The 22,688-nt window shown below is 51.0% G+C and overlaps 1 protein-coding gene across 1 annotated transcript in view; it reads right to left on the reverse strand.

Annotated features, from left to right (window-relative positions):
- The window catches only part of LOC119100123 (dopamine receptor 1-like), a 24,791-nt gene extending 5,605 nt beyond the window's left edge, over positions 1–19,186 (reverse strand). Inside the window, exon 1 of the mRNA XM_037223235.1 lies at positions 18,103–19,186. Coding sequence (XP_037079130.1) covers positions 18,103–19,183 — 1,081 coding nt within the window. The 5' untranslated portion in view covers positions 19,184–19,186. The remainder of the gene's footprint in view (positions 1–18,102) is intronic.
- Positions 19,187–22,688: the final 3,502 nt, after the last annotated feature.

Consider the following 22,688-nt stretch of genomic DNA (forward strand, 5'->3'; position numbering starts at 1 on the left):
GAGTGTTAGACGAAGCCATGCATTTCTGAGATACTTTCTTAGGCAGCACAACAAATGAGTGAACAAACTATAGTGACCTAAGGTCAGGTATGAAGATCATACCAAGCTCAAAACCAACTTGTTTTATTACTATTGGGCTTGCTGTGTGGGATAGCTTCTGGTGCTCATTTCGAATTTATTGACAACAGGAGACGCATTAGACAACTTCCATGGACTTCATAGATCAAATATGTTACTATATGCGCAGAATATGCGCCGTCGAAAGGGTAATGAACCAGTTTAAGCAGTTGACGACTTTTCACAGCGTAACATCATGAACCTGGGCATCGAAATTACGGTCTAGTCACGAAAAAGGAGCAAAGGATACAAAGACGAAAAGTTTGCGCTTGTCCCGCTTATTTCATTATATATTTTTGACAAGTGATAAACAGGTTTTATAGATTGGCACATGGTACTGCATTATGATCTGCACGAGTTCAACGCAGAGAGCATGGCGCTGTGTCGCCCACTCCTGTCGGCTACTTCGATGCTGGTACTATTGCTGCTCTGCCTATGGAGCCGTTATCCGTTGCACTAAAATGGCTTAGTCTTATGTGTTATGTTTTTGCTATATAAAGCTTGCAGGCTATATACTAACGTGACGCGTTGTTCTTGGGGCTGGAGTTATTTTGCGTGGGGCGCTACCCACCTGTTTGTTCAATTCCGCCGGTTATGACCTTCCCATGACAGGGCAACACATCGGAGGTCAGGAGACCCGGCAAGTTATTAAATGGCATTTGCGGAGTGATACCATGGGAAGTCACGATTCCACATCAGCGCTGCGGAGTGATACCACGGGGACTCACGATTGCATATCAGCGCTGCGGAGTGATACCACGGGGCGTCACGATTCCGTATCAACGCTGCGGAGTGATACCACGGGACGTCATGATTCCACATCGGCGCGCTGCGGAGTGATACCACGGGGACTCGCGATTCCATATCAGCGCTGCGGAGTGATACCACAGGTGGCATCCACGCTCACCGATTCCGTATCAACGCTGCTGAGTGATGCCAACGGGGAGTCATGATTCCATATCAGCACGCTGCTGGAGTGATACCAACGGGGGACTCACGATGCCATATCAGCGCTAAGGTTCGGCTCAGGTTTTTCAGGCTAACCTTAGACCGCCCACGGCCATCCCCTCCCTGTTTTCTGCAACCAAATTACGTATTGGAGCTGATGACCAAGTATGTACTCCATCGAACTGACGGCAAAATGGCGGTCTGGCGTGTGTCTTTGTAAAGCGTATTGTCGGGGGATGTTATCGGAGTTATATATAAACATATAGGCGGGACATGCGCTTGCAACATGTGGGAACAAAAGGTATACCGGCCTACACGTCAGTGAATTAAACGCAATTTGTCTCTCTGTTCTTTGCATGTGACGGCATAATGTTAATGTTTGTATTGTATATCTAGGATGCAGGGGACCACACTTGCCGTACTCACTCCACATTTGTGGTGCTGCGTTTCTTCTCTGACAGAGCGGGGCAGACAAAGGGGACAGCTTCCCATATTTCTCCTCCCTCGTTTCCACCACCCGTGCTGGCTCCTTTTGGTTGTGCAATGATCTGTGGAACAATATTTTCCGCGCCGCAGCACATCACGGTCTGAGGCCATGACCAAAGCATCACCCATAATGTACCGTTTGTTTATATATCATTATCAAATGTGCAAAAGTTGCTGAAGTTTCGATCTTCCTAGACACGCACATTCACTTAACACGCGCCCGGGTGACTGCCTGGATGCTCTTCGCTCGGCTGGAGGTTTAATTTGACCTCTCTGAGATGTCAGGAACTAAAATGTCTAGAGGCAACCAAATTCACAGCGTGTATTGGACCTGTACGTGAAATCACTTAGGTCAAAGTTTGAGGTTCCTAGGCTATGACCGTCGGGCCAAATAAGGTCAAATAAATTCAAATTTCAGGTTGGTCTCCAAAGAGCCCTTAGAACCTAGACACCCGTTCTAATCCAAATATGTCATGCTCATTTAAGGTCAGTGGTCTTGATATACCTTCTGAATGTTATTGTGATCAAAACCATACAAGACTACTTTGAGTTTTGCATTTGAATAAGCGACAAAAATTACGCTAGTCAGTATGTTCTTGAAAATAAAATGTTGACCTGGGTCATTTTAGGTCAGTGACCTGTTCTGAACTCTAAGAAGTCAATGAAAAATGTATAATGCGGTTCATGTCATCAATTAATTCGAAATGAGCATCAAAAACTACCTCATACAGAAAGCCCTAGAGTAATAAAACAGGTTGGTTTTGGGCTTGGTATGATGTTTGTACCTGACCAATATATAGTTCATGGCCAACATGTTTGTTCACTCAATCGTTGTGTTGCCTAAGAAAGTATCTCAGAGATGCATGGCTTCGTCTAACACACCGTTTTTGAATCAAATTAAAGGATTCCCTAGAAATCGCCTTCGCTCAAATCATGGCCTGACTGACCTGTCATAGGTCAGTGACCTTACAAGATACATCTAAATTTGTGATGCCAGACAATCCGCAATTGAATTATCTACAGCTGTACAAAGTCTGGCCCGGTTATGTCCCACCGTTCGGAAACCATTCTGGAAAAACCTTCGGGTTTAATTTGGCCACACCCGAGGGCCCGTTAAACAAGTACTGTAAACCTTTTCTGCACATCCTCGTGTCGGTGGCATAATTCAATAAAGTCATGCCAATTACGGCATGACTTCAGCCAACTGCGATTACGGCTTATTTGTATGCATTGCAAGCAGTGAGCGTTATTGAGATGATATGGATATGCAGTTTTTTTTAAGCTATATTACCACTCACTTCCATTTTAAGGTCTTTGGAAAGAGCTACCGGGACACCAAATCACTCGTGTCGTTTAGTAAAGACACAGCTCTGTGTAGAAGCGTAAGCAGGATTTCACAATGAGGAGAGCGCAGTTCAAAAAGGCTCACTAAAAACTGAGTTCATCTCGCCGCAGGCCCCCAAAATTTCTAGCGTGCCATGCCACAACACCGCATCTCTTCAACTTCATATGTAGCTGTAAAGTTTTTAAGTGCACGTCTTCGGTTTTTTGCTAGATGACGTCCGAATAAGCCCGTTTTAAATGGTGCAGCCTGCCTCATCGTGGAATGCATTGTATCGCATGCGCGAAGCTGTGCTTATGTTTTTTCATGCTTATTAGAAGGGTAAGCTACATCGCAAGTCAGGTAAACACGTCATAACATGGAAAAAACCTCATGGGAAACGCTCGTTTGTGCCTTTTCTTAATTCGTTGTGGTTGCGACGCGACAGATAATCATCTCCATCAGTGTTTATTTTACGACTACTGCCACCTTGGTTTCGGTTGCTCAGGCAGAGATCATGGATCTACATATATAACGTAATGGTTAATTTGTTGTCTGGATGATAATTAGCCATGGCAGTCATGCCAATCAACTACAAGTAGTAATTCACTGAAGTGCATATTGTGAGAACATTGCATCGACAATACAGCATGTCCCATGTACAGCTGACACAATATGCACTGCCCGATATTTTGTAAGAAAGTGCTGGCGATCCTGAAATCCTAAAGTAGCCAGTTTCTCAAAACAGAAATTTGTAGACTTTTGACGTAAATCGTGTATTTGTCATCATTATTGTCAAATGTCTCACGGTATCTATGACCCATGTATCGTCATGCCGTAAGCGCCAACACGCAAATTTATACCGATTGTTAAAGCTTGCAACCATACGCCAAAAAATCAGTTGTCGCGCCCGCCCCAACACGCCTGCACGTATGCGATAGAAAATACACTGGAAGGTAAGGAGAGCTGCTGCAGGCCAGTTGAGTGACTTAAGGCTGTCATCAGCTGCTCAGGTTAGAATTAATCGCCTTGACACTAGTTAAATATGATATTACACTCTACTGTAAATTGCTGCTGCGACATCTCCGATAGCGTCCACTGTTGCTGAGTAATCTACACTTACGGTCTTGCGATCGTCCTCGATCTGCGATCCTACATGTCGTGTGCTCGCGCTATTTACGCACAAATGGGGATCCCAAGATTCCTTTTTGCTCAGGCGACGAAGTCTTTCCAGCCGCTTGATTACCGCTGAAGTTGTTTCATCCACGTTTACGATCAATGATACCCCTATGCGCCTAAAAACGAACCTTCCCGCAGGCGCAAGGCGCTCATCTATTCTCGTACCGAGTCATCAGCACGTGCGTGCACCGCCCGCGCTGGTACATGCATGCTGTAAAAAATCGCTGGCTCTTACCGCCCTTGATTTGACTGCCAAAGAGATGACAGCGAGCATACCGATATGCAGGTATACGCAATTTTGAAGATAGTATTTTAAATGGCAGACTCGGTTAGACAATGAGTCAGTAGGAATACAGAAATGGTGCACGTCTCCATATTTTAGCCTACCTCATTTCACAGCCCGGGGCCAAATTTGATGCTGACAAATGCCACTGGATTCCAACTATAAAAACCTGAAAATGCAAGCTGTGTGGAACTGTTGACATCACAGGAAGGTTTGCCAAATACGCAGACATTGCTGTTATGTAACGGAAATTCGACTGCCCGAAGTCCCACACTGATTTGCTCTTGAAATAGCCCCAATGCCTACTGCATGTGCATTTCTGCAGAATATTGCGGAAAGCTGAGAATTTAGCTCAGACATGTTGATTGTTACTTGGACGCGCCGACCAGATTCCAACCACGCAGCACCGCAGCTCGAGCTGAGTTTTGCGATGCGAACGCGGCTGCAGGTGCGCCGCCGGTCGCCGCGGCGCAATCGAACAGCAGCTGGAATGCACCTGCTCCCTAGATAAGCCCAGGAAAGAGTGATATTTCTGTTCAAGCAAATACGTATTGTGTACGCAACCAAAACACACAATATGCGTCTCAGGGAAACAAGGCCAGAATGTATCAGCACTATAGCAGCTATACGATGTTAGTGCCAGTCCTGTTGCTTCCTTCTGCAGCACGTCCGACACGGTCAAGCTGTGTAGTTTGTATTGCGTTCCCTTGCAAGCTGCCATTCAGCACTCACGTCCAAGGCCCCTCCCGCCAGCCCTGACCGCCACTCGGGTCGGCCACTGTCCGAGGCACTGCACGTGACCACCCAACGGACCAATCAGGGCCGGCCGGCTGCATCAAAGCGCCTGCCGCTGGCCTTGCCGTCGTCGCAAGCTCGTACGGTGGTCAGTTCTTTGTCGCACAAACCGGTAACACGACTCGGCGAGCTACACCCGCCCCGGGCCAGAGCCTGGTGACAGTCCAGGGTAGAGGCGCGGCTCGCTGCGCAGCGGCTCCATCGGTGGCCGATCGGGTCCGTGCCTCTCAGTGCGACACGCGGGCAGCGGCGGCTCGCTGCGCAGCGGCTCCATCGGTGGCCGATCGGGTCCGTGCCTTTCAGTGCGACACACGGGCAGCGGCGGCTCGCTGCGCAGCGGCTCCATCGGTGGCCGATCGGGTCCGTGCCTCTCAGTGCGACACACGGGCAGCGGCGGCTCGCTGCGCAGCGGCTCCATCGGTGGCCGACCGGGTCCGTGCCTCTCAGTGCGACACACGGGCAGCGGCAGCCTGCCCCTAGACGCACGGCAGCACCTCTGCCTCGTAGTGCGAGTGGGGAGACGCCAGCAATACCGCCGTGGGAGCGGTATGCTGCTGCTGTGCTGCGCCGCCGACGGTGTTGGCAAGCAATAAGCTAAAACCTGTTACTGCAGCTATGAATCCACGGATGTTGTCTTAGGCTTGATCCGCACCAGCGGATGCAATGTTCCGTCAGCGCTCAACATCAAATCGAGGGACGATTGGAATGAGTGGAATGGAAGGCGTGAGGGAAATGAGAGAGATATATAAATGGAAGAAAAAATGAATATATGCCCGGAATGCATGTATGCTTGAAATGCATAGTGTGAGTTGAGCAAACAACAGATGACATCAGTAAAACATTACAGATCCCTGAAGTGGAATGTAGTGAATAAAATCACAGAAGTATTCAATTAACTGAAAACTGACAGGTTACATTGAATGAAACAACGCACGAAGCAAAAGGATTTAGCTTTTCTCTGTGACGCTCTTCCACGGTTTTTTAAAGCGATCTTAACCCGTTATTCCACAGCAAAGACAAGCATGCAAATATCTCTCGAATATAAGGCTCTGCCTATGCCATTAAGCTTTCAGCACCTACAGCATCGTTAATATGTTAGCTGTTATGTATACGTTGACAATGTTTCCCCCCGGGAACCATACTCGACATTGCACAATAAGTGCTCTTCATGTTCACATTGTATTCCTTTCCGGGCTGGCTAACCACTGCGATGTGTGCGGATTAGGTTGCAAACGCTGCTGAATTGGTCCAATATTGGCGGCAGAGTCGGTACATATGCTGTAGGCATTTGGCATAACCTGACTTTATCAAGAAAAGGTATGCATTCATGTAATGGCAGTGTTTCATGCATGCTGAATCAAACCGTCATTATAACGCTATCTGACTGAGCATTTTATGCGTTACTTGAAATGCCCACGTGGTCCCGGACGTTTTCTGTAGCCCCCATTAATACGCTGTTTGCGCAACAAATGCATATTTTTGTTGTATATTTTTTTGGAAATATCACAAGAGCATCGAGCGTTTCAAATAACACTGAACTAAACCTATATAATGTTGTTTTTATGGCCGACAGTGTACACATTTTGTGTTTTGTTTTGTATTTTTATTTACTTTTCATGTTTAATTCCATGATCGCCGTTGTTCATTGCGCTTTTAGATTGCGCTTTCAGCAGCGCACCAAGCTGGAATGTTTTGTTTATGCCTCACACGTGCAGCTGATGAACGCTGCCCTGGAAACGAGGACTGATCGCGGCAGGTCCTCGGCGAACTCCTGACATTCTGATCCCCGTTGCTGGCCGCGGTGACTGCTGGTGCACGCGCGGATGTGCCGGCACTCCCTGGAAACCTTAACATTGATTGGACTTTTATGTAATCGCGCACTTGAAAATGGTATTATCCTTTGAGGCGAAAGTACAGTGGACAACAGCGATCATTCAATCAGACATCAAAATGGCTAAACAACATTCTCTAAGCCAGGTTTAGTCAGGCTTAAATGAAAACGTACAATGAATGTTTTTTGGCACTCATAACATGCCTACAAGTGATAAATATCCGTGAGGTGAATGGCGTAGTAATGGTGCTATGGTGCTTACGGGCAGCTTCCGCGACCTCGTCTGCATTTCAAGTAACTCCTCAAATTGCCAGTCAGGTAGCGCAATAACGAAAATTTCGCGGTGGTTACATGAAACGCCGGCAACGCACGTAATACCTTGTCTCCTGGAAGGAACGGATCACTTTAAACGTCTACGATATACACACCACCGAGCGCGTCGTTGGATCCTCTGTCAGATGCATTTTGGCAATTTAAAGCTGTGACAAATCATCCGGTGTCATAGGGGGGACAGTTCTGTTTCGATGCTGCACATAGTGCGTGACACGCATCAAGTGCCTTTAGCAGCCCCTTTTCTTTCATTTGATGTGTCTATTTAGCATGTTTAGCGGATTACAGCGAATGCCTCTTGGTCTGGAGGCATGACTACGGTTTCGTTCTATCGAATGGAAGGAGGACTACCCGCCAGTGGAGCCGTCCACCATCTTCGCTGCCGACACGCAGCTCAGACAGGCTGGTGCGTGCGGCTGGCCTCAATCACGGCAGTCAGCGCCGGCGGGCGTTTATCACGCGGCGTTTCATAAATGTAACGGCAACCGATTAACCAGAGGCCCGGCCCCGCGAGAGCGGCCGGAAGCGGTCAGCACTTGCGCCGGCTGGATCAATCGGACGCCCACCACGGCCGGGCTCGCGGCGAGGTGACCCCGCCGAGCCGCCCCCTCCCCTGCGGCATGATGGGACCAACAGGCTGACGGTGAGCCGCGCGGGAGAGGCGCAGGTGGCGACCGGACGGCGGAGGCCGCCCGTTCGGCACCGGACGCCTGGTCGACCGCACCGGCGGGGCTTGGCTTGAGCCCTCGCTGCGGTCTACCCACGCATGTTCTGTCTCATATACTCCTGGCTGGGCTACTTACGTCCCCTGTAACCACCGCCATCATTTCCGCCCAGCCACCCTGCTAGCGAACTTCATGGTCCGTTACGCAAGTCATTTGCCTTACTTTGGAATGGAATCGGTTGATGTGCGTGATTCCGGAATCTCAGTAACTCACACGCAACTTAAGGCCAACCAGGCGAGCACAACTTGCACTCCGTCAACGCGACGACTTAATTGGGGAGAACACCCGTTGATGACCGGCACGTTACCGAATATGAACCGAGCTTTTGCCAAATGGGATTCATTACGTTGCGAAATAGCATGGCGCCATGCATATCGTTGGATGAGCCAAAGCTTGGTTAGTTACCACCAGTCTGTTTGTGGGCATGTATGTCCCAGCTGTGAATTATACTTCTTCATCATGCGCGCACTGTATATTGTGCACACTGCGGTGAATCATACGGATTCAAGAAACTAACGTTCGTGCAACATTAGCTGTAGCTTCGGACGGCTCGCCTGTGCAGAAAGGGGAGAGCTGCTGTGAAATTTGCCAAATAAAAGACGAGCGGGTTGAGTGGGAAATGCGGTTTGGAAGCGGCCACACCAATACCTGTTAAAAGGTTATTACAAGCGTATGCGGGCTTGCTCCCCAAAGCGACAGAGCTGACTCCTTTAGATTGCATTTCGGCCTGTTACGTTCCATGGAAGATTTGTGGTTGCGTTAAAGCGGAGTGCATTTATCATCATGCATACGATTTCCTGGTTCATCTGACTTCTGCATACCGAGATGCCTGACGGGAACTTGATGCCACGCATGCTTTGTAAACAATGCAAATATTTGTGCCATGACCATCGGACAAACGTAATTTGGATTATTAACGCTATTCAAGCTTCCAATAACTCGGATTATATAAGCTTCATCTTTGACAGGTCAAAATTGCACATAACACAACATATTTCCTGTATCTGGTAAATGACAACTACCAAGTCACAACAACGCGAGAAACGGCATCCACGCCCGTACGATTAGCCGTTCCAAATTAATAATATTTGAATACACGTGAAATACCTGGACATGTCTAGCGAGGTCACGGGGTCGATGTACGAGGTCATGCAAGGTCACGGGGTCTTAAAATGTACTGCAACAATAGCCATGATGAAGATACCATGCACTTAAGAGCAAGACTGAACAAGCGCGCTCATGTTGCACTAGACACATATTGCAGCTGCAATCAAAGGCGATGGCGGATGTTGCATACAGGCGTAAAAATTGACGGCTATGCCCTTGCTCGAATCTGGAAGGTCAGTGCCGTTTTAGTGAAGTGAAGTGATTTAGTGACAACACGCTATTACTGAAGCGTGTTGCAGAATGCGTTATAAAAAAGAGCACGTTCGCACTGACCACGGCGCACACATGCCTATCGGTACTCATCTGCTTTACACTTGGCTGAGCCACAGTGATCCGAGCCCAAGAAATTCGCTACGTTCGGTCGCCTAGTGCTTGTCTGAACGATGTTGGTGTGGTGGATCTTAACAGCAAACTCTTGTGCAAATGCAGGTGCTATAAATCCCAAATCAAAGAACAGCTGGATATGTTTGACCCAGGTTGACCGCTGATGACCTGGCCCCTCGCTCTCCGACACACAAGCCTGGCATCACGGACGGCCGAATCGATGATATGTGTGATACAAAAAGTGGCACGTCCCAATTGTCAACAAGTGTACTGTGATGTCGACTTAGCAAGAAATCTGACTGGCACAACCTTCACCATTGCGTCATACGTCAAGAGTTATGCAGACAGAAGTGCTGAAAAAATTGATAGGATCGGTAACAATGTCATTGAGAGTTACCAAAACAACAGCATGTTTTCTTTCATGTTTGCGCAGTTCTCAAGAAAAACCTCCGGGAGGGGGGTACTAGCCCCATCGTTGGGTTATGTTACGCATGGATGGGAGTGCTTTTGATAGTGCGTAACTGAAACGTAACAAAGACAGGACGATTGTGGACAGCGTGACGTTACGTTTAAGTGTTGTGGCACGTGATACAAAAATATGTGACTTATTTTGAAACCACATAGGCAAATACCTTTGGCTTCCTCTCATGGAAGACAACACGTCCGTTAGTTGTTCTACAACTCTAGCTCAATTACAAGTGAAACGAAAGTTTCTGTTTGGGACGCTGCACTTAAAGCAGCAAAGCACGGAGAGGGGCTTTCGCCCAGAGGCGGTCAGCATTCAGAGTCACCCACGTGGCAGCACGAGCGCTCGTCCATCAGTGCAGACGGGCGGCGGTCTCGGTGAACGGGTGCCCTTACTTTTAGGACGTAGCGACACATTTGTACATGCCGATTCAGTTGGTTTTCGGCTTAATCACGCCCTTTCTCTGCAGCGGATGTGCTAAGCATTCTTGCTTACAAACCTTATTTTTGAACTTGTGTAAAGAAGAAGTGGCGGAACGTGTTTCATACCCTTTCCAGTGTGTGCGGTCTACTTCCACCAAACAACCAGAACATCCGCCCAAGACAAGCAGCGTTGCCATTTTCCATGCGTGGAGTCTATGACGCAATGGTGAGAGACGAAGAGCGCGGTATGGCAGTTGGAGTGGAAGCCACGGACTTCAACGAACCGAATTTATTGGAAGGTGCTCGGTCTGGACGCGCTGAGGGGACCTTAAGGGATTGAGCTTTTGAGCTCCGGTACAGTGCGGTCCGGCTGGCCCAAAATCAAATTCATCCACCAACTCGTTCTCGCACAACCAAGAATACAGCCCAGTCCGATCCACCTCAAAATACAAATCAGTTATATCCGCCATTGCTACCGCCATCTGCTTCTCGTTTTTGGCCACACCAGCTAGACAACCAGGCTCACTTGAATCCACTGCTCCCGATTGATTACCGCCTTAATTGAAATCGTAATCCACGCTAGTGGCTACTTAATTTCGTGCCTGGAAAAACCAAACAAACGCACAGCCCTTAACGCTTAATTCCTGAGCAGCCAGATTCATTTCATCAAAATTTGTTAAATCTGAAAAACTCAGATCAACCAAAATTGCTTTCAAAAATTTAAATCGTTGATACGGATAGGATGAAATGACATTTGATATGATCGGATGACGGATCAAATGACGCCGTGCCAGTCGTTGAAACGGATTGGCACGGCGTCGTTTGATACATTGTTTCTGGTAAGGAGAACCGGACCGCATTTGATTGAAAAATCTGGTAAAAGCGGGTTGGCAGGCGGATTGGACCTGGACTAGCCGGTTTAAACTGGACCGAAAATTCAATCCGAAGAACGAAAATTTAGTTCGTAGAATGCTCCTAACAGAACAGACATCCCGAGTATCTCAAAATGAAAACACACAACATTGTGGTTAGCTCCGAAGCCTCCGAAGGATTCATACTTTTGATCCTTTTAAAACAGTCCTGCAAAGTAGCTGTGTCTGGTGTTGCTGTTTCCTCCAAAACAGCTGACAATATGGGGAGGCGCCCTGCACCAGCGGAAACGCCGACTTCGGCGGCTTCCAAGATCAAACATCGTCTTACGCCGACGAACTGGTGATATGTATCTCGCATCTTAGCGCCGATCATGTAACCCCTATTTCACAACATGGACTCGACCATGCCAAAGCGTGGTGCGACCATTGCGGCTTCGAGATATACCCCACCAAATCAGCCACAGTAATATCTCTCATCAACGGCGCTATTGGAACCCTATAGCCTCTTAAGCGATCAATAGCGAAACAATCACCATAGTCCCCGAATTTAGAGGCGTCGGCGTTGCGTAAGATCACCGCCTTACATTAGATGCCCATTACGACATCCATGAGAGATGCGCCCGTCGGTTAAGCATAATTAAACATGCCAGCGGGCGCAAGTGGGGTGCCGCCCAACGAGCCTTGATTCGTCCCCACGCTTCGTTGATCCAACCGGTCTCGCGATACAAAGAGCTTATGTTTGATGATATCTCTACCAAACAAGTATCCCCTCGAGACCATCTAAGACAACGGCCTCGGGATCATTAAGGGGGCTTCGTGTGCAAAATCGACTCGTAGAGACAAATATTCTAAGCCTCTTCGACCGCCGCAATCATCAGTTGACTAAATACAATATCCGTGTAAGTCCTTACCACAACAATACCACAGGAGCTAAACTAACCAGCGTAACGACACGCCCCCCCCCCTTTCCTCCCCCGACACGCACATGCACACACGCACACACACACACACACTCACACACGCACGCACGCGCGCATACGCACATGCACACACACACACACACACCACACACACACACACACACACACGCACACACATGCACACGCACATGCACATACGCACACACACACACACACGCACGCGCGCGCATACACACACACACACACACCACACACACACACACACACACACACACACACACACACACACATACACACACATCTCTCACCATCACTGGAGCGATACTCCACCATAGCGTTGCGAGCGCAACATGCCCGTAGTTCTTTTGGCATCCGTAGCATTGGCACTCTGCAAACGCCAGGGCCATGTTCCCCATCGGCAAAGTGCCTACTTGAGTTGCTACCTATGACGTCGCAAGTACCTACGTCATACATAAGGGACTATCCTCTAAGTCGTGGGAGCTGACGTCACGCACTTACCGCCGACGTCATAGGTTGCAACTTGTGGCCAGCTGTTACCTAAGTTGTTCAATGCATTAGTGAGGAACTTTATTCACATAGATCAGACAGTAGTATTAGCCTTATTCCTCAGAGAAACCAGGAGAATGGAGATGTAGTTTGGTCGATATTTCGGCAAGATGCCTTTATCGAAACAATAGCAGAAGTGCTATTGTTTTGCTTCTGCTATTGTTTCCATAAAGGTATGCTGCCGAAATATCAACCAACTATATTTCCATTCTCCTAATTTTTCTGAGGAATAAAGCTAATACTGCTGTCTTATCTATGTGGACAGCTGTTGGTAAAGGGGAACACCGCCCAGGTTAGAGCGCGTGCTTGCTTCGACCACCGATTGCTACTTCCTCTCGTGTTTGGAACAAACAATAAGATAACTTGCACTGAATTAATGCCTTACTTTGAAGACTTCAAACACATTCGCGGACGGCACTAGTTATGCCATACCGATCGCTCCAGGCAGGACGACAAAACTGGAGCCGCCTTCCGCACGCCCCAATGCCAACTATCATTTCGCACTTCCGACTTCCGCTACGGTGACCTTGCTGAACTGATGGCAATTCTTGCTCCAATCAGGCGCGACAGCTTGTTTCGTGTGGCTCCAACTCGTAACAATCTATCGTCTTCACGTACTTTCTGTCACTGTTTCATGCCCTCAACGCCCAACGCTAAACATCACATCGACTCTTACCAAAACCCGGAACACTGTCACCTTACTTGCGACCCACAGGAGTGCTGGGACGTTTTCGTGTCGGACGCGAGTGCTGGCACGCCTTTGCTTCGGACACGTCAAGCTCACACGTTGCTTCGTACAGAAGGTGATGCCCCCTCCACTTTATCATGATCGTTGTGCAGTCCCATATGCTATTGAACGCTCTCACCTTGATGCCCGGCCTGTTTGTCATTCTCGTCAGTGTCTCATCAGCCAGGCACCAACCCATCGCCTTGCCCTTCCTCTCAAGACTTTTCGGCGTCTCGCATCCTGATCTCACTTTGCTTCTCTTCGAGTTTAATACACAATGCATGATAATCTGATAAGTATAAAAGGAAAACTTTGGCAAGCCACGCCATTTAGTAAAAACGCGTGGTTACTTATTTTGCGTGCATACAATTCTGCTTTTATTTGTTTTAATTCGGATTTTTCCGGAGTATTAAAAAACACACATATGAACAAAGTCGCGTTAGATTTATACAAGGGGGCGGCATTCTACCGCTGGACCTTAATATATATGCAACTCCGTGGTCAGAATGACGGGCGCAAGTGTCAGCTTATTCCAACTTACCTAGCCCTTTATTACAAGTTTGTAATTAAGGGCGTGTTGAATTTAAATTACTGATTGAATGTTCTGCCCCCTCCCCCCATTTCAACTCAAATGCATCTGTATCTATCGTCTCTGGTCGTGACCGATGAGCAGCCAGTGCCGCTGTTTCGGCTGTGAAAAGGAATTCCCCGTGACCACGATGCCACGATTCGCGACGATGCCAAGGGATTCCCTGTTGCGGCGGTGCCAATGGATCCCCTGTTGCGGAGGTGCCAAGGGATCCTCTGTTGCGGCGGTGCCAAGGGATCTGCTATTACGGCGGTGCCAATGGATCCCCTGTTGCGGGAGTACCAAGGGATTCCCTGTTGCGGCGGTGCCAAGGGATCCCCTGTTGCGGCGGTGCCAGGGGATCTCCTGCTACGGCGGTGTTAATGGATCCACTGTTGCGGCGGTAAACACCGATCGATTATCCATCTCCAAGTACGTGTGCACTACCGTGGTCCGCATACCTGTGTGCCGTTGGCATGCTCGCTTCTATGAGCGCGAGTTTTATCAAATTCATTTCCGTTGCCTTGCGCCGGGCAGCATTAGCTGGCTAAAATAAATATTTTGCACCGGATACCCACATGACCGGCTTAACGTCTGCATCTGTAGGCAGTTTTAGGATATCATCTGAGATACAAAAAAGAAAAAATGCAGATGCAGGGCTGGAGCGAAACCATTTTGCGAAATACTGTCGACGCTTCGTAACTACAGGGTTACTGTGTTCAAAATGATGCTGCAGGTGCGTATGGTTGAACGACTGTAAGCCAATTATGGACCGCACTCCCACTGTCTGAGTGATGGGTTGGGACCCAGACGTCATGATTGCTTTGTAGACTCGCAATGTGAGACGAATCCACCAAGGCAAACCAATCAACCTCGAAGCACTTTACAAAACGGAGGGTTCTTCGTGCAAATATTAGCAGGGTTGGATATGCCAAAGCCCACCCGCGGCGGTCGCTAGTGCACACCACTTGCAATACGGATGGCCGCGGGGTAACCGGCCCGAAGTTCTGCCTCATTCTGAGCCGTTTCTTATCCCATGCTGAAGTAAATCTGTGCCGTACACCCTATGCATAACTGAATTATATGAATGCATTTGAATCATTTCTCGCCACCATTAAGCGCTGCAAAATGGGTTTCCTGATGGTGATTTCTTCAGAAAATAATATGGAATTGACAATTTGGACATGGTAAAGGTGCATTAGCTCTTTTGGCGTCAATAAGCCATGCTCCTCCGTGATTCGAGAGCATGGAGTACTGTTCCATTAGCGCGTTTTACCGGTGTCTAGGAAACAAGAGGTACGGGATCCGGTCCCCGCGATGCCCGCTCTTCCTGCCAGGATAAGAGGCAGGCGGCGCCACAGAGCCTTTGCTGCCGAGTACGTTGTAACGCTCCAATTACAGCCAAGAGAACAGCGAGATCACAGTGTTATTTGATACAGTGCCTTTTGGTTATTGCTAAATGTTCTATGTCATATGAGATATAGTGTAAGTTCCCAAGTTCAATCTTTGTTATGCAACTTAATCTTTATCATAGCTTCTTCTCCATATTATGGTTAATCCGGCGTTCGCTGGTTAATTGACAAAATCCATGACAATGCGGTCGTTGCTAAGACCATCCAACCGACTAATGCGTTGTTGACGCCAGTGCTAATGTGCCATCGAACAAATACGAATCAGCACGCAAATGGCCAGATGCATCAACGACGACGTCGTTGATGTCAACAATGTATTTTCAGCACATATTTAGGACAGCGATTATTCTGAACCAACCACGGAACCTTTTTTATGAATCCAGTACATTTTTTTGAAACCACACACAAACACTCAGGAGTAGTTCACGCGCATGTTCGAATTAGAAAACGAATAGGACATCACGCATCTCAAGAGTATAACCCATTTTAGACAACAGTTAACGCGCCTTCAAACCCGATTCAAGATCAATGCCTGTCGCTGTATTTATTTGCCGGTCTGCTCATCTTAATCCTAAAGCAATCAAGCTTGTAATGCGCTTAACCACCACAACACTTTTTCAGTGGTGAGCTCTGTAGTTTCTGACACCGAAAGATCAAATGGAAAAACACAACAATGGTTGGCAGGCTGGTGCGATGCTACATGGAATAACATTTCGTTGCATATAAAAATGTTTGCATGGACAATTCACATGAACAAGTATCTCCGTTAAGCTTCAGCGGGTATACAGGAACTAGATAAATTAACGTTTAGGGGGTACAGGAACTAGATTAAATTTTGCATTTGCTCATTTGAAGCCACTGGAAATATCGTTAGGCTTATGAACTTAATGGGTTTAAAGACATGTCAGCTCCGACCCACTCCGCTTTTCCAAAAGAATCTGTGTGCCGTATTATATCAGGAGTTCGTTCGCCGCGGGGAGGTTAGAACTAGCAAGCAGTTTGTTGTCAAAGCGATCAAGTGTCCGAAGGCTGCCAGGCAGTGACTGCGAAGGAACGGGACTTACAAAATCGCTAGGGTTACAAACGATCGGGGATCGTAAAAAAGTCAAGCGGCCCGCATTCTGAACGAAAGGGTCCGATTTTTGTCAGCACAGACGACCTCAGATTTTGCCGCTGTCCTCAGCTTTTTTGTTGTTTGGTAGCTCTCGCACGATGAATGAGCGCAAGACGAGGAAAGGCGTGTACGAGGCCATCCCGGATGTTAACTTGCACCAAAGACGGTACGGGTGTCAGCAAAAAGCTTTTTTCTGTCACGAAAAAGCCCAGTGGCATCGCAACGTGTAAATGGTAAATTGGACGGTCTTAGCGCCGTTTAAAAGGCTCTTGAGGCATGCATATGAGATCCGGCCTGTGAACGCAGCGGGCCTGGGTTCCTACCGTTAACTGCAAGCGACCAAGATACGATCAAATGACATGAGTTAGCTAAGCTCTTGCGGTTATCCCAGCCACCGAGAAAGGTTTCAGGCTGGGAGGTGGTTAGTCGCTCCACTGCGAGAGCCATGCACTGGTCTTATCAACGGCGCTGGTTGATACCATGAGGATCACCAAGTCCTAAATCTAGTGCTCATTCTCCAGCGATTGTCAAAAATCCGACTAAAGCCTCGTGACACCCCGCTCCGTGCGACTTCAAACGTACAGCAAACCCCACGCCATGCCGCTTTATGTTGCCGCGGCACGACATCAGCAGCTCCCAGAGAGCGCTGGTTCGACTCCCTCTTGGGCCGCGACACGACTGAGTTCACCCGTTGTAAGCTGTAGTCTCGCTCGTTCGACGCAAACCTAATAAGGCCGTTTAATGAAACTTATATTTGTGTTTGCATCGGTGGATTTTTAATTACAAAGCTGGGTCCAACCATGCAACCGGCGCTCCACCCCCAGCGCAAACATACGAGCAGTCGTGTACACATCCTCCGGACACGCAACACGCAACAACAAGTTTCAGGGAAACATGCCCCAGGAGGGGGCTACCGGGCACGCACAGGACGCAAGGCCCATGTGGCGGATCATGGGACGCAGCAAGCACCGATCATAACAACGGCGGGCGCGTGGTATCGCCAGTGGCAATCGACATTCACACGGCCGCAGAAACATCATAGGGAGGGGAGCCCCAGGCCGAGTCGCCGCCAGCGCCGGAGGGCGACCTGAGGTCGGCTCGGCCGGCCAGAGGCCAGGGCGACGGGCAAGGGCACACGGACATCAAGCTCCACGGAACGTCGACAAACACGCTGCGATGACCGCGCAGTCAGCCCCGATTCAGGAGCGCATCATCATGCCACCAACGGCCATATCACGTTTCTGCCGCCGCCAGGGCATACGCTCGAGCCCCCCCCCCCCCTCCCCCCGCCTCGGTGGGACCACCGTCTGTCCCACCACTCGGGTCGGATCAGCCGTTGCCTCGCGTAGCTCCGCCAGACGAGCCGGCCCGCTCGGGAGCGCCGCTCCGCCCGCGCCGAAGCCGGACGCGCCGTCAGATCATGAGTTCAGCAGCGGCCGGCGGGTGGGCGGCAGCAGCGCCCCGTCACATGGCCGACACGCGCTCCACCAGCGGCGCGTCGACCTCGGCCGCCTGCGCCGGCACGTGCCCGTGCTCAGGCGGCTCAGTGACGTGGCCGACTTACAGTGAGACGCCTGGCGCGGCCTGGCAGGAGCGCTTGCCCGCTGACACAGGCGCACGCACGCGCGCCGCACCTTGGCCAGGATGCGCGCGAACGCCTCCCGGAACTCCACGTTGAAGATGGAGTAGATGATGGGGTTGAAGCTGCTGTTGCTGTAGCCGAACCAAGAGAGCGTCTGGAAGGCGAGCCGCGGAATGCACGTCTTGCAGAAGGCCGCCACGATGTTGACGCAGAAGAAGGGCACGTAGCACACGAGGAAGACGCCCACGATGATGCCGACGGTGGTGGCCGCCTTGCCCTCTGACACGTGACAGCGATTGCAGGCGGGCGGCGGCGCCACGCCGTCAATGGTGCCGAACGTCACCGGCTTGCTCAGCGCTTTGATGCTCTCCACGTGACGCTTGGCGTAAAGGTAGAGCTTGCTGTAAATAGCCAGCATGACCATACACGGCATGTAGAAGCTGATGGAGCTGCTCACCACGGCATACAGCGGACTGAGATCCAGCGCGCACTGCGGCAGGCCGCGCTCGTCCACCGGCGGCGGCCGCGGCGGCGGTGGCCGGTGCAGGTCCAGCGAGATCGGCACGAACGACACCAGCACTGCCATCGTCCAGATGACGCCGATGCTCAGCGACACCACCCGCTTGGTGACGAGCCGACCGTAGCGCAGAGGGTCCTTGATGTGGATGTAACGGTCCAGCGAGATGGCGCACAGGTTGAGGATGCTGGCCGTGCTGCACATGACGTCGAAGGCGATCCAGACGTCGCAGAACTGCCTGCCGAACGGCCAGTACTCGAGCAGGTCGTTGGCGAGCGCGAACGTCATCACCAGGCCGGCCAGCGTGGTGTCGGCGAAGCTGAGCGACACGATGTAGAGGTTGCCGACCTTGCGCAGGTTGCGGTCCGTCAGCACGGCCACGCACACCAGGATGTTGCCCGACACGGCCATCACGATGATGATGGAGAGGAAGGTGCCCACGAAGATCTGCGTGCCCAGGCCCATAGAGCCGTCGGACGCGACGACCGCGCTCTCGTTGAGTGACGTCATCGCACCCTGGTGATGACGTCACTGGATTAGCCTGGAACCGAGAAGCGAAGATGACTGCGGCGCGCCAGACTGGAAGACATGTGCATGCACTGGCAGGACGAATGCCGATGGTCTTTGGCTCACATATGGTCTGGCTCGTTTCTGTATCTGTCCCATGGATGAATGGGGTATAAACGTCGGACTTACTCGTAGAGCATACTGTCCACACATCCTGAAACCAATGGGATGACGGCAAATATATAAACACACAAATGGCAGCTAATTCACTGTCAAAAGATGCATTCCGCAAGCAAAACACATTGTCTCCAAAAATGCACGAACGCTATCTCAACTTCTATCATTCTTGTCGAGCATACCTGGCCGTGCGTGCGCATGAAAAAACAAATATCATCGAGTGTCCCGTGCTCATAGCTAGCCCATACCCGCTATTCATGCATTAATGTACCCAAGACAGCGTTAGGATTGGACGCAGCACCACCATGCACATGTGGGTCGTCCGCCAGAAGGCATCCAGTGGCCACAGAATGGAACAAGTATGGAGCGCAAGAAAGACGTCGGGTGCCACAGCGCCATAAATGTTGCCATGGCATGCGGAATCCGTCTGCACGCTCTCCGCAATCCGAGAATGTCGAACGCAGAGACGTTCCTGATCATCTTCTGGTGCATGGTATTGATAACTTCAAAGGCCACAGAGACCGCGCTTCGTCAAAGGTCACCCACACTTCAGCAGCGCCAGTATCCGTGTAACATTGCTGCTCGCGGTTGACCCACTCCCACACGATCCCACCGAGGCCGGCCCGTCCTGATCTCCGACCTCCAGCTGGTCTCAGTCGGCGACGAGCAGCCGCTTGGCCCGCCTACCTCGGACATTCCGTCCGCCCGAGGCCGGCTCTGAGCCCCCTCGGTCCGACCCCAGCTCCAGCCGACAGGGCCGTGCCCTGGCGGCGCTTCGCCCGTCGGCGCCGCGGCCGCCGCCACCGGTCGCGGCCGGCGACCGGCCGAGCGCGGCCCGGCGGCGGCAGGGCGCAGGAATGGCGCCGCCAAATCCTGTCATCTGCCAGCCTCTAACGAGGCGGGCTGCGACGGGAAGGGCGGGCGGCCGACGGCGGTCGGCGTGACACCGCGCTGCACGGCGCCGCTGGTGCCGGACGCGGCGCCCTGACAGCGCCGGCTCGCCGAAGGGCGGCCGCCGGGGAGCGGGCTGGGGTGCTAAGCACAATGTATCCGGTCAGGAGCGACCGGATAGTGGTGGTGGTGGTGGTTGACGGCAGCGGTGGCGGTAGAGGGGGAGGGCTGTTTTCTGTCTAATGCTCCGTTTAGAGCAAGGAATGACATGTAATTGTCTTCCTCCTCTGGCTTCCTTTAAAAGCTTGCAATGGCAGTTGCCACAGCCTGTCGCTTAAATTACTTTCGTAAATAATCCGATGATCTTTTATTGGATTGGCAACTCCATCGGCGCATTCACGGGGCTAATGCCACGACCCCAAGACTGTGAAAGGCAAAAACTTTCACTCTCCAGGCTTGGTTTGCGGGCAACTGACGCGACGTTCGTAACTCGTCGCCGCCTAGAATTCGATGCTGGCCTACTCGCGGTCGCGATCCTGCACCACTTGCCAAATGAGCAAAGCCTGCCTGTGGCGTTTGGTTGTGTTGGTCTCCTTATCTGATATTCAGATCGTTGGCCGTCGGGCAGAAGAGCTGGACCGGCCTGCTCATATCTGGGCCCACTACGCATGCATTGCTCGCAGGCGCCCGCCACCTTGATAAACGAGTTATGCAAGCAGGTGTTTTGCCGGCGTAATTGGAGGCAGCCGCGGGTTCTGCTGACATCACAATACAAATGACTGCATGCATGTTTTGGGGTTCTTCTTCCTCTGTCCAGAACTGTTTAATACACAGGAGATATTAGACAAGACAAGAGCAAACAATATAAAAAGCATGCGTCACAGCCTCAGTCCTACATTCGCGGACAAAATATCTTCCCAGTTGAAAAAAAAACGAGAACACGATAAGGTAGGGCCATTTCCAATTAAGCGTGTCCACTGGGACGTCGTGCCACATCTGCCAACGCTCTGAGGTGTGATTCACTCTCTTAGGTGTTGTTCACATGGTGATCGGCACGCAACTGCTCGGGTTGCGTTGATAGTTGCGATCGTATGAGGATGTGGTAGTCTGATACCGTCACATCAGGCAGACACGCTATCACCCCGTCACGCGGCTTTCATCGCACCTGCTCGGAGTACCACGCAATGCCCCAGCTACGAATGAGGGAGTGCACTTTGCACGTGCCCGCATCCGGTCGCAAACTTGGAGCTAACATACGAGCGTGACTGAGTGCGCCTCGTACTGACCCGATCAACGACCCCACCTCGGTCCTGTTTAACCTTGACGCCGAGCGGCACGGCGAGGCTAGCGTGAGCGCGCGCGGCCGCGAACCAGCCCGTCTGGTGGGTACCACGCACTTGGAAGTGTCGGAGGGATTTCTCGGCGGCGCCCGAGCAGTCTCAGTCGACTGACAAGGCGCCAGCCGTGCGTGGCGTATCGGACCCGACCCGCCTCAAGCCGAGACAGGCAAGGGCGAAGACGCCCGGCCAGCGGCGGTCGGACGTCCCTCCAGCGCGAACCGGCGCAGACAACCGCGAGACTTTCTGACGCCTCACGCCTCCCGGCCACTTACGGTGTTTCACTCGGCCACCTCTGTCAGCTGATCCCAGGCGGTGCCCTGCTTGACCTTGACCTCGAGCGGCACGCTGAGGCTGGCGGCGGCGCGCATGCAGCCGCGGACCAGCTGGACAAGTGAGGCGGCGTCACTCAGCCGCGCCTGCCGGGACGGAGACCGGGAGTTAGCGGGGTGCCAACGGCGTGTCACTGGGCGTCAGTGGGGTGTCACACGACTGTCAAGAGGGGGTGGGGAGGGGGCATCATCCACGATGACCGCAACGCCCACGTCGTGGCCTATTCTTATCGGTCAATGACTTTGATTGGGTTCCAGTTGAAAACACAGTAAAACGCAGGCAAAAGTGGTTCTGGAAGCCATCCGTCTTGTTTGACCCACCACAGCTGAACGACCGTTATCAAGTCAACCAGAGTAACTGTGGAGACATTTCCAGTCGCATCAACTGCGGAGGACGCACGTTACTTGCAAACTGCGAGGAAATCCCGAAAACTTGTCATATACATCTCTCATCATGCCAATTTGTTTTTGTGTGTTCAAACTTGGCGTCGGCGGGGCCTTCCCGTCCACTTCAGTAATGTACCCAGGGGGCGTCGCGGTGGTGCGCTGACCACGCTTAGAACAGTTTTTACGCCACATGCGTGAAGTTGTTGACAGCGCGGCCACCCGCGGACATTCGAAACTGCTTTTTGTGCAGTTGCGCTAACACCCTGCGCAACCAATGCGCAACACGTGAACATGCATGGTTTTGTGGGCGGAGGAGTACCTGTGGATGCCTACATGAACGAGCCTCATTATAGACAAGAAGGTGAATATCCTCACTTTGTGCCA

The sequence above is a fragment of the Pollicipes pollicipes genome, unplaced genomic scaffold, assembly GCF_011947565.3.
Source record: "Pollicipes pollicipes isolate AB1234 unplaced genomic scaffold, Ppol_2.1 Scaffold_4881;HRSCAF=5763_pilon_pilon_pilon, whole genome shotgun sequence".
Classification (NCBI taxonomy): Eukaryota; Metazoa; Arthropoda; class Thecostraca; order Pollicipedomorpha; family Pollicipedidae; genus Pollicipes; species Pollicipes pollicipes.